The sequence below is a fragment of the Labrus mixtus genome, chromosome 1, assembly GCF_963584025.1.
Source record: "Labrus mixtus chromosome 1, fLabMix1.1, whole genome shotgun sequence".
In the NCBI taxonomy this organism is placed as follows: domain Eukaryota; kingdom Metazoa; phylum Chordata; class Actinopteri; order Labriformes; family Labridae; genus Labrus; species Labrus mixtus.
This window is the reverse complement of record NC_083612.1, coordinates 19045284-19058025: the sequence shown is the minus strand read 5'-3', so window position 1 is coordinate 19058025 and position 12742 is coordinate 19045284. Positions and strand designations below refer to the sequence as shown.

At 38.0% G+C, this 12742-nt stretch overlaps 2 protein-coding genes across 3 annotated transcripts in view; both read left to right on the top strand.

Moving 5' to 3' along the window:
• Window positions 1-208: 208 nt before the first annotated feature.
• On the top strand, window positions 209-7703 carry spi1b (Spi-1 proto-oncogene b). Of its 2 annotated transcripts, none has more exons than XM_061036882.1 (5): window positions 209-630; window positions 1070-1160; window positions 2294-2523; window positions 4338-4485; window positions 5910-7703. In XM_061036882.1, the coding sequence occupies exons 1-5, from the start codon at window positions 589-591 to the stop codon at window positions 6221-6223; spliced, it is 825 nt and encodes a 274-aa protein (XP_060892865.1). In that variant the 5' UTR covers window positions 209-588; the 3' UTR covers window positions 6224-7703. The 2 variants fall into 2 exon arrangements, with proteins under 2 accessions (XP_060892865.1, XP_060892872.1); XM_061036889.1 differs by having other exon boundaries at window positions 234-630; window positions 2327-2523.
• Window positions 7704-10411: 2708 nt separating this feature from the next.
• The window catches only part of mybpc3 (myosin binding protein C3), a 31219-nt gene continuing 28888 nt past the window's right edge, over window positions 10412-12742 (top strand). The window contains exon 1 of the mRNA XM_061036872.1: window positions 10412-10507. Within this exon, the coding sequence (XP_060892855.1) occupies window positions 10483-10507 (25 nt within the window). The 5' untranslated portion in view covers window positions 10412-10482. The remainder of the gene's footprint in view (window positions 10508-12742) is intronic.

Sequence of the window (12742 nt, the reverse complement as noted above, 5' to 3'; positions counted from 1 at the left end):
GCTAAAGCTACCCATTATTCTCTTCATGGCATCAATGCATTTATTCACCAACTTCACTGATGTCAAGACTTAAAAATATAATATGTAGAATCTAGGGGAAACAATGCACAAATATCCAACATCTCTCGGACCCTGTTTATCTCATTTTAATCCGGGGCTAAAAACTGACAGTGAGCGGAGCTCTTGATGATGATTGGCTGTTTAGAGGAGGGGACAGTGTGAAGACCTGATAAATGTGGAGTTTCATGGTCTCCCTTGACAAATCATCAATGGCCAGGAACCTTTAGCAGACACACTCTGCTGCTCCCCACCCACAGACATTTTACAGAAGTCAAAAGTTTCCTTTTTCCATTTAACAGCCAAACAGCGGGCCTTATTTAGTTCACTTTATTCTAACACAGCTACAAGCCTTTCAGTAGTAGCTAAGAGAGGCTATACAATAAGAGAGCAAGAGGCATTTTTAGTTTTGCATTGAGCTAGAGGAAATTTTGAAACATTGTGCAATGGTGCCGCAAAAGTTTTGAAAGGTTGTGAGAGTGTTTTGCCAGCAGAGCATCTGAGAGTCGGACCGTTGGAGAAGACGTCTCCATGTTGCATCCGTACAGAATGGAGAGCTATCTCATCCCGCCTGTAAGTATCATTTATTCTAATATATCCTAACTCTGAGACTCTCCTTACACTTAAAGAATCAAATGGAGTTCAATGAGGAGTTTTTTTTTCTTTTCTTATAAAGGATTTTACAGAAACAGTCTAAAGGGTATATTATTTCAAATTAGACGACTTAGTGTGAGTCTACTTCAATGTGAAAACAGGACACAAACGGAGTCTTTTATACTTAGGGCAACAGGAAAATGAAACTCAAGAGTTCTTGAGAGTTTCAGAACAGTCAGAGCTTGAGACAAAGGCAAATAAAACGTAAAAAAAAGTATGAAAGAAAGATGAGGAGTGTTTAAAAAAATAAGTTGTTTTTTTTAAAAGTTGTTGTCTGCTGCATACACACCATCCAGTAAAAGATTTGTTTTCATCTGTATTTTTTGGGGCTAAAAATACTTTTTTGCACTTCTCGCAGCACTCAGAAGAGATGTACGATCCTGAGATCTACAGACATCAAATTGCAGAATATTATAATCCATATGTCCTAGATGCAGATATCCAGGCAGGTGAGTTTTAACTTCAACATAATCTTTTTAAAGTGTTTTTTTTAATTTAAATCACACATTGTTTTATTAATCATTGAGTTATATTTGACTACCAAAAAAAAGGAATTATTGTTTTCAGGGGAAATGTTGATGTCATTTAGTGAAATGAATTCATTCATGTACTGTAATCTGGTATTAAATTCTGTGCTCAACGTTTATGTGAAAAGAAAACCTTTTTATTTATCCCTCAAATTTGTTCTTTAAATTATTCAATGTGACCTGATGCGGGGACTTTTCTGGTGTGTTGTTCAGAAAAAGCCTGCAGCCGTGCAGCTGGAGCGCACCACATTAGGGTGGATTGAACACAGGAAACAGATGCCATTTCTTTCGGCCGCTACGATTACAGACATAGAACGACTTTCGCCCCATGGGGCTTTGTTTGATACATGAGGGGAGCTTGACTTTCTCTTGTGATCAACAGTTTTGAATATTGCACCAAAACAGTCTAAATAGGAGGGTGGGAGTTATTTCCGGACCTTGTAGGGAAAATGCTATTTATCATAACTTCATCTCATGTCTGGTATCTAAACAGCTCAAACGTATAACCTTATAACCTTAGAAATGTAATATACATTCTACATATACCGATAAAAGATCACATTTGTAGTTTTAGAGAGGATGGCTTTTGAAACACTTTGTCCCTCCCATGTTGCCGTCCCCTTTTCTTCATGGCCACTCTTGAAAAAAATGTAAAGCTTCAAAATTCTAATCTGATTTAAGATGTTCTTGAAGTCATCGGCTGTAGGAGCACTGCCAAGGTGGCAACAAACAGGAAAGAGCTTCATGCTGAATTCTCTCTTATTATCTTAGTTTCACCCGGCTCACGCAAACTCAAACACTATGAGTAAGCAGTTGGTTGTCAAGTTCACTTTAAGTCGAAGATACATCTTCATAGAAATGCATTCTGGCTTTTCTCATGAGTCATCTCTAGCAGTTCAAATGTGTTTTTTTGTTGGTTCAAATCACGACAAATATATGTTCATGAATGCAGCATGGAGATAAATCTGACTGGGGTTAATTTCTGTCTTTTTTTTTTTAGTTCTACACCACAAATGTGTGTCACTGTGATGAAGAGAAACAACTAAAAGCTGTAGAAATGTTTGCTGTTTCTCACCTTCTCTATTTAGATCACTGGGAATACCACACTCACCCGCATGTCCACCCAGTTGAGTTTGAAAACCTCCAAGAGAACAACTTCACAGAGCTGCAGAGTGTGCAGACTCTCCACCCGCCCGGCCTCATCCGGCACGAGGCCATACGATATGAGACTGAAAGCTTGCTCGATCCAAACCTCGGGGGCCATCCACATGTGTTACAACAACCAGTAAGTGTAATTCAAAATAAAATAAAACCTCTATTCATTTAAATCAAACAGACATACAGTATAGACAGACACACACATGGCTGCATGAACCTGCACTAACAGAAACATTTTCAGACATAGTCAGAACTCAAAAGGCAGAAGATTAAAAAGTTATACATTTTAATTTTTTAATTTTTTATAATGCTTAGAAATGTTACGTGCTGTATTATTAGTCAGGGGCTTCACGTGATGCCTGTGGTCAAAGTAAGGATTCCTTGTTGGTGTGTTAATAATCTGACTACATTATTACTGTATTAGACTTCAGGCTCTACATGTTGTTGGTGCTGAGGTGGTCAAATAATACAGTTGGTGTATTTCACACAGAGGCTTTCTAACCTACAATTACTCAAAAGCCTAAAATAACAAATAATCTTCACGGTCACTGCAATAAGAGGGGGCATTCAGGGACACCAAGTCTTTTTTGTGATCCTTTGGAATAAAAAAAATAGGAAGTGAATCTTTGAGTTGCAAGAAAAAGTTCAATGTTAGTTTTTGAAGATACATTTAAAGATCTGATATGAAGATATATTTGTCAGTGTAAATAGGATGTTGTCTTTGAACAGGGTCAGAAGGCTCAGCTCTAACTGCATGTTTCATTCTTCATAGTTTTGAATCTGCAAACTAGAGCAGAGCTGTTTGGTGCTGTTGTGTTGTAAAAAAAAAAAATGGTTTGGCTGTGAGTGAGGAAAGGAAACAACTTGTTTTAGTGGTATTTTTCTTTTTTCTTCTTTTTTAAAAACCTCCCACACATCATATACTCAGATTACACAGTAACAGATTCTGTGAATTTGGTTTTACAAGATAAGATAATCCTTTATTGATCCCCAGTGGAGAAATTCAAGTGTTGCAAGTAAAAGACAAAGAAGAGCATGCAATAAGAGTACAAATAAAATAAGAATATATAGAAATAAAAATAAAGATAAAGATACAATATTTATATTATTGTAAATAATGTAACATAATGAAGCTCCAGAGTCTGGCATACCTAGCTTTTTCTTTTTTACAATACATATCCACCTTGACCTCCATGAACTGTACAAAACCATATTCAAATGTATGATTAGTTTCCAGCCAGGTTAGACTGCAGTGTAGTGTCACTTCAGGGCTAGAACAATACAATTTAAAATTCAAATATAAAAAAGGACATGTGTTTTTTTTTAAATAAAAAGAAAATGTCTTTATAACACAATTTTAATTGAAAAGAAATACAAAAACCTTGTTTAACTTTCAGGTTTCCACCACTGTGTGTTTTTTTCTGTTTAGGGTGTTATAAAGACGTTGACTTGTGTTACCCAGCCAGGCATGCGTCCACACATCACAGCTCATGCAGAGAGTTGTGGCCACACTCCTTTTCACTTACAGTGAGATGATTTTAGATCAAATAGTTCATGTAGTGGAGGAGTAATATGACAGTACAGTACTGTTCGTTTACTTCGTCCTGAATAATGAATGTCATTATATCGAAAGCTCAAGTAAAAGATTTTATTGCCCAGATTGGAGATCAATTGAAATTATGACAAAAGCATATATCAAAGTTTTAAAAAGTTTGCTGTATTTTTCTAGTAAGATACCAAAATTTCCAAACATATCAAGTCAGAAATGGTATTATAATTCCTCTCTTTTTTTCTGTGTGTGTGAGTGTGTGTCTGTGTGTGTGTGTGTGTTTGTGTGTGTTTAGGCAGTGTACTGGATAACACCACTGACAAGCTCTAGGTTCAAATATTGCAAATATATTTGATCTAGGACTCATTCGAAGTTTGACGTGTCTGTTGTAGGTCACGTTCTTCCCTCGGACTGTGTATCCTCCTCATGTGTCCCAGCGCAGTTCTGATGATGAGGAGCATGGAGGACGAAGTCCCCCGTTGGAGGTTTCTGATGAGGAGTGTCTGAGAGATCGAGTCACTTATGTCACAGCAGATCTAGGTATGGAAAACAGATCTAGGTGATTTCATACTGTACTTCATACTGTACTTGGTGTCCAGTGGGGGGGGGGGGCAGTTAACTGAGCAGTTAACACGGACACTTTAAGACACACCAGTTGCGCTGGCCATGTGCAGATTCTCAGCCATCCAGGTCATGGTATATGTAGACGTGATAAGTCACTGGACTTCTTGTAAAGTCTTAAATTATAAGAATCTACAGTAAGTCCAGTAGCTGTCAGTCTGTGGTTATACAGCCTAACAAGAGGGCATGTGCCGCCTCTGATGTGAGCAGTTGAGTTACATGTTAAGTTGTATCGTGTGCTAGGTGGCATTCATAGTTTCCACTCAACCTGTAATAATGAGAGCTGCTGTAATCCTTCCTGGATCAAGGGCAGGCCAGTGTTTTCGTACTCACGATATGATGTATGTTTTGGATTGAAGCATGTCAGCTTCGTGTTCTGCTGACAGTTTAAAATGCACTTTTAGGATGAGCACCTAGTTGCACAATTGCTTCTAAATTTCAGGCCAAGCATCTTCAAAGGAAGTGGTTGTTTCTTTTTGCTTCAAACTTCAATTTCCTAAACTGGATTTGTAGATAAGATTGTGGAATTAATCCTGTAGGTTCAGGATAATCATATACCCAGTAAACACCTGGCAGTCCCTTTGATGAGGTTTCCCCTCTTGTAAGATTTTGATCTTTTAGTACGTCCTGTCCACTCCAACCAACTTGGATTCACAGCGCCACCAGAGTCGCAGGACTCTTAGGTAATTGTAATTTGCTGAAGAACTCCCGTCGGTGTTTTCCCTGGACATTTAGAGTGTGTAGATGCAGATATGAATATAAAGCCGACATAATGTATACGAGTTTATACATTTTACTGTACAGTATGGGAGGTACTCTCTTACTGGTCAGGTAGGGTATATTTACAGGACCATTCATTTTAATCTTGACATGAACAGTGTGTTCAGTGATGATGTCTTCATTTACATTATCTAACGCTGTACTATAAAAAATCGAATATATTATCATCTGTGTTTATCACACAGCACAATGACAATGTGGAAAACACAGTGAGATGACTCATGGTGGAAGTTATCTGCCAGTATTTCTAAGAATTTTACAGAGTTTTCTGAGACATGGTGAATCTTCTTCTCTCTTCGAGTTTTTTTTATTTGAGATGGTAAAACAAGGTCTAAACCTAGTTGTTTTTAAGTCTGCTCTAAAATGTGTATTCCTCGTTCTCGTTTCCAAGATCTCTGTTTCATCAATGATATGGTTAGAGTATCACTATTCTACTTATCAATAGGCTTTCATCCTAGGTCTATCTTTTATTTTGTTTATAATTATATTCAATTTGTACCAAATGAAATACTCATAGTGCACATACCTTAAATAAATTGGCAACCTCTCTGATGTTTTCAAAGGAAATAAAAAGAAGATTCGTCTGTACCAGTTCCTGTTGGACCTTTTAAGGAGCGGTGATATGAAGGACAGTATCTGGTGGATGGACAGAGACAAAGGGACATTCCAGTTTTCTTCCAAACACAAGGAGGCCCTCGCAAACCGCTGGGGAATTCAGAAGGGAAACCGCAAGAAAATGACCTATCAGAAGATGGCGCGTGCCTTGCGCAACTATGGCAAAACAGGAGAGGTGAAAAAGATAAAGAAGAAGCTGACGTACCAGTTCAGTGATGAGGTCCTGGGCAAGAGTCATCTGGAGAGAAAGCCATTCGTGTAGGTCAGAGCCGGTGCTGAAGTGAAGATATTTACACATGTCAAGTGTTGACAATGGAGGCGATTCTGTTTTTTAATGTTTAATGAGCCTGTTCAATCAGGTATCTATCTTATATGAGAATAGTATGATTGCCGTTGTACAGTCAGGTCAGTCCTCTAAAGGTAAAACATAAATCAGCATTAACATGTGAAACAAGTGGCAGAGTCTTCATGCCATATCAATGGTTGTGCAGATATTTGCAAATAAATACTCTGGGATTTGTGAATTTTGTTCCTCCATTAGGTTTCTCCTGAGATAAGGTTAACTCTGCTCAGTATCAGATTGGAGCCACAAGCTGCTCTATAGCGCAACAATTTTATAGTGGCCAAAGTTGGAACTGCAAGTCAAGTAAAGTTCACGTTCAGATCGTAAATTAATAATGATTGTGAATTGAGTTGTGAAACTTCCTTGCTAAGTTTTAATATCTGGATAAACATTCATCTTTGTTCATTTTACCAGGACTGGTTGTAACATGTGTTTGACCCCTCCACTCGTTTTAAAATGTTTTCCTTTTTTTTTTTTTTTTTTAGGCTTTTTTAAATTTAACCTTAAAAGAGAGTCATTTGCAATTTGGAGGTACTTTAACTGCCAAAATATTTAAATGGGTTTCCCTCTTGTGTAAATACAGTAAATATGGCCAGCAGTGGTTTTAACTTAGCTTAGCATTAAGACTGGAAACAGAGAGGAACAGCTTGCCCTGCTCTTACTATAGTTCATTAAATCAATCTTCCAGCAACTCTTAAGCTAGCTGAGAAACACTTTCACGTTTTTTCTTTAATATATGAAAAATGCAAATAGAAAAACAAAAGTTTGCACTTTTCAGGGGAAACATTTGCTGAACTACTTCTGGTCCTGGAGCAGTGACTTCCTGGAGTTTGTCCCCACTGTGAGGTTTGAAGTACCTACAGCAACGACTTTTCTAACTTTACATTTGACTTTTACAATAAAACGTGGTCTGAATCTTCTCATCCAACCCTAAGCAAGCTAATAACTATTCCTTTAACTGCTATTATTGAGAGTAAAGCAAAAGGGGAAATGAGAGTGAGATATTTGAGTTATGTGTAGACCCTGGCTCACTATCATTAAGTACACAGTGACTCATACAAACCAGTATATATTGTTTGTGTTCACGTTTTCAGAGTTAACATACACGCATGTAGTCTTATGACCACTTGTCGTTCTCAGAGACTATATGGTTTGAACTTCACTTCTGTCCCACTGTGTCTGATGCTCTTGTTCCAGACATGCTTTAGTTCTCTTTAATTGTGGGTAATAGTGCTTACTGTACATATGTTGCGATTAAATATTTATAACAGGGTGGAGACACAGAGAGGCCTTTAGGGAGATCATTGGAATTATTTACATGACATGAAAAACTCTGTACATACATGAAAGTCTTTGTTGTGATTGATAATTGCTTGTAAATAAATAAATTGTTCATGAATGTATGCGTTTTTAACTGTAATTTTAGTTGTAATATTACATTTTACGAGACTGAATCAGGACCTATCCACTGAATTTTTCATCCACGGAGATATACTCAAAATGATTTAAACGTTAGCATTTTACAGATGTTTGACACGCAAAGTAGATACACTCTAATTATCAGATGTGGTTAATTAATCATTTTAAATTAAAGTGTGTTTAGTGTGACTGTTGTAGATATTCTTAACTTCTACATCAGCGTGTAAAAACAAGAAGAAGAGATCTTTGTGGAAATTAGAGTATAGTGTTTGGTTAACAGATAAGGACTGACACCTTTCATTAAAGGGAACTATGAGGTTAATAGAATGAAGCAGGAGTGAAGTGCTCTGTCACCCGCTTCTTACATGTATCTGCTTGTGTATCCTGACACTCTGCAGGCGCCGGCTCTCTACTCATAGAGTGTGTAAGCGAAGCACGAGGTCCCCCATCTAATATTTCAGTATAAGTATGCAATGCAGTTGTGTATCCAGTTGTTGTTTTTTACCTGCATTTTATACTAACACTCTTTTTTGCATGGTTTGATAATTCAATTGAAACGTACCTTTTATTCTTTCAGAATTTGTTTACTAGTGCTACTGAATTGTTTCCTTCACAGAGCATAATAGTTTTCAGAAAACCGTGCAAATTCTCAGGGACATGAGAAGTTTGAATATAATCTTGCCTCCTGCTTAACAGAAACAAAGGAAGTAAGAGACTTTTCTTACTACAGTTATTTGACGCATTTACTGATGTAATACAGTTCAATAATATGACATAAAACACCAAGAAAACCCTAAAAACTAAATCATGATCAACAACAGACATATTTAAACCCTGTGAAATGGAGGAGTCCTAACTTGCAGACATGTAACATGAGATGTGTTAGTAGTTGATGTCCAAAGAGCCAACAGCTCCCCTCAATGGTCAAGTTGTAATAGAAGTTATTTACAGGTGAGAAGTTAGAAAGAGTTGTAATTCATGGAATCACAAACAATGCAATTAAAAAGAACTTGCACATGAGTATTATCTGTATCACCAAAACATAAAGTCTATGCTGTATACCCAACCATACATACAAAAGTTTAATTAGAGCCATAGCAAGCAGCTACAATATTCAAGTACTTCTTACACATCAGTTATAAAGGTTTATGAATTATATAAATATATAATATTTAAAGTTAAGGCGATTTTAGCCTTCATTGGATAGGACAGCTGAATAGAGACAGGACATGTTGGGAGGAGAGATTGGGGCATAACCATGGGCAGATCTAGGCAGGGGCAACACTGAGCTTGGTCCCCCTTGTGGCAACCCCTCCAAAAGGAAGGGCCCCCCTAATAACACAAACACAGTATTTGACTCACAATCTAGTATTAAATACTGTTACTGAAACAAATATAAATCTTGGTATTTTATGTTGTGGATGTTGGGCGCTATTATTTGGCATAATACAGTGTATATATATATATTGTTTTTTTTAAAGCTATCATCTTTGTCTATTTTTCACCTTTGTTTAATGTTCCCCACTGACAAAACAACTGGCCCCAGTTTGCCCCCCTCAGTAAAGGTGGTCTAGAACCGCCACTGGGCATAACATGCAGTGAAGGTACAAGGCGGGACTCAAACACACTGCCACTGTGACAAGTACAGCTTCTGTACATGGGGCCTGCGTTGTAAAGTTCAGCCCCCCCCCCCCCCCCCCCCGATTTATGCTATTTTCTAATATAGGTTGTATTCATTTTACAAGTAAAGTACATTTTAAATCGCTTGTAATGAGTGGTTTTTTTCAGAGGGATGAATAGCTTAAGTGCTGCCTTGTCCATCTCTTATACACTGATCATGTTTTGTCTTCAGTTCATTTCTTATTCATGTATCATGTAGAGACAAACTGACGTACAATCTATTAACGTGCAGATGTTGGACACTTGCAAAGACTCCAATATCCCATTAATGTCTGTGCAATAGAGTCTCCAAATGGAGAGGCTGAGATGATATTGGAGACAGCCATACTACCCACAAATCAATCAAAGTGAACGCCCTGACCTTTGCGTAATATCATTTAAATAGATGAGTTACATAAAAAGTTATCCCCAAGTAGTCATGTGTAAAGAAGTGAACTATACAGACCAAAACTGTTTGTGTACCAGACTGTAAAGCTCTTTATTTCAGCTTTTAGAAAAAACTGAATTTCAATATGGGCTCTAATGGGCATTGACTCACTCTTGACTCACCAGATTAAACCTGAACTCCAGTTTGCTAATATTATTCCATAACGCTGACTGTCCTCTCACAGTCATTCTTACATTTTTAAAAGGGTGACCGGGTGCAGCACAGATGTGTGGAGAGCAGAGAGACTTTTTTTAGGATTCAGGTTTCTAAATTTAATCGCTCCCTTACATCCTTTCCCCTCCCTCTCAAGGCCTATCAGTCAACAGAGGTGTTGGAGGAAAGGATGGGTGAAATATAGCTCGGGGTTTGACATGCCGGGAGGTGGGTGGGCTGGGGGACATGTAGCTGCTGGGATAGGATGAGGTTTTAGGAGGGGGGAGAACAAGGGGGCAGTTGTTGTTTTTTTTTGACATTGTGTTGGGCCTTGAGATATAATGGCAGGAGGAATGGGATGGTACATGATAGGGAGTGCTGTGTGGGTGGGTGGGGTGGGGGGGTGGGGGGGTCCACTATTAAAGGCAGGGGGCTGAGATAGACAGCAGACTGTTTAGGATCAGAGAATCACGCTGAGGAGGAGAGGAGATCATTCAGGATGCCTGAGCCAGCCAAAAAAGCAGGTAAGCCTGCTGATTCAACTACTTTATTACAGCTCTTTAACATATGATGTCAATTGTTTCTCAAACTGTAAAACTGTTAATATTAGCAAAGAAGCCCAATGGAAACACATAAGACCATATTTTTAGTCTATCAACATGCTTCTAATGATGATTTAGTGGTATACTGTCTGTACCTTCTTGTGTCAGCTCCATAATCATTGTCCTCTTAGAAACTAGGAAATTAAATTAGACCTGCATTTTTGAGAATATATCTGCTGATGTTTGGCCACACCCCTTTTGGGCAACTCCAAGCCAAAACAAATTCACTCACTTGAGATATGTACATTGTCTTCATATATCTTGTTATTTTTTCTTGAATCACTTGGTAACATCATCCTTTGAATCACAATTGTCATTTTGTCACAGTTATAAAAGGTAATCGTATTCCAGCCTGCCTGACAATACAGGGCATATTGTTTGCTGGTGAACTCTGTAGCTTTCAGCTAAATGTGTGCATCACATCAATGCTTATGTTAATAAATGTGCATTCTCTCTTTTTTGATAAAGGAAATTCAGAGAAACAAATATTCAGTCAGCTATATTTAAATGAATGTAATTTATATGACTTAGGTACTGTATGTCAGAAGAATTGGTTAGGTTCCGGTGGGGAGATAGTTACTGTGAACTCGTTCAGCCTTGTCAGGAACCGAGTCATTGTCACAGGATCCATGTGGAAACATTGTCTGAAGTGAAACACACACGCTCACATTTCCAGCAGCACTGCATTCACAAAATACACCACTGATCCTGAAATGCCAGACAGGATTCCAACCTGACAGATGACTTTCCACAGTTTTTTTTCCCTTCTCGTTGGCCTGAATGGATTTTTGTGTGTGGAGTGTAAAGCTCAACGTATCAAATGTCAACTGACACAGAGCAGCGTGTGTGGGCCAACACGTTTAGTGTCAAGGATTTTCTCAGGACTATGTCAGTTATGATCATCTTGAGCCTGTAGCATAATTATCAATTATTACTAACACCCTGCGATCAACAGGATGTTTACCAGGGTTTAAACACATTTCAACAACTGCTGATAATCACTTTTCAAAGGGGTAAAAGCTATGACCCAAATTAGTAGAATATTCTGATGACATCACAGAGTGTTATCACCTGAGTCAGCAGAGCTCCTTACGTTTACAGCTACAGGTCATTTTATAGATGCCCAATACATGTTTTCACAAGTACTCACCTTTGAAGATTTTAGAGGCTCTGACAGAGCTTTACACATACTATCTGCATTACCTGCTCAAAAACAAAGAAGTGGTTCACCTCTTCCTGATATACCATAAGCCCTGTTTCCATAAAGTGGTCCGGTTAAGTTAGGTTTGGTATGGTTCCCATTTATTGATGTTTCCACCATCAAAAGTTGGAATGGTACCAAAATTAGGTTTTTTTTTATTACTGTGTCTTCTTCTTTGAACTTAATTAATAGCGGGCTACACTGTGTTGGGTTGCTATGATGTCACACTATTTCTTAGCTGACGCAGCTATCTTCATCTGATAAATATGGTATGTACATTCATACATTCCTTTAAAATGAGCAAATAACCCCAAAATAGCTGTATTTTAAAAAACATGGCTGCATGGTCGTCTTTGCAAGCAGCCTATAAAGATCCTTACATACAATAAAAATAAGTTTTAATTCATGAATAAAATCTGGTTTTAAAAGTTAGGTTATAATTAAACAAGCAATGGATAGATCTTGTACCCACTGACATTATGGGACCTTTTGGACATATGCATCTGCTAAAGTTAAAGCAGCATGAATGATTGACAACCAGCAATGTGTTAACAGTCAGGCAGGCTGCAGACAGACTGCGGGGACGTCATTCTTCCTGTGCCTCCAGAGTCATAAAAATAGAGTTGAGTTAATCCCTAGACTATGATACCTGGGCCACTGTTACAGCTGAAACCTGCCACACTCAGTTATTAGTCCAGAACATATGCATACTATATTTAAATCTATAAGGTCACCTGAAACACAACAAGTTTTTTGTGCTATGTGTGGTTTTGTGTTGAACTGTTTAGAATTCAGACATGGCAATAAAATTCATGAGAAATATCTTCCATGGCTCCAGACACCTGCTGTTACTGTGAAACACATGTCTGCTTTCAGGCCAGTGGTTTCACTCACTATTTTAAACATATTTTTTTACAAGTAGTCTTCAGACTGACCGTAGACGTGTTGAAATGCTT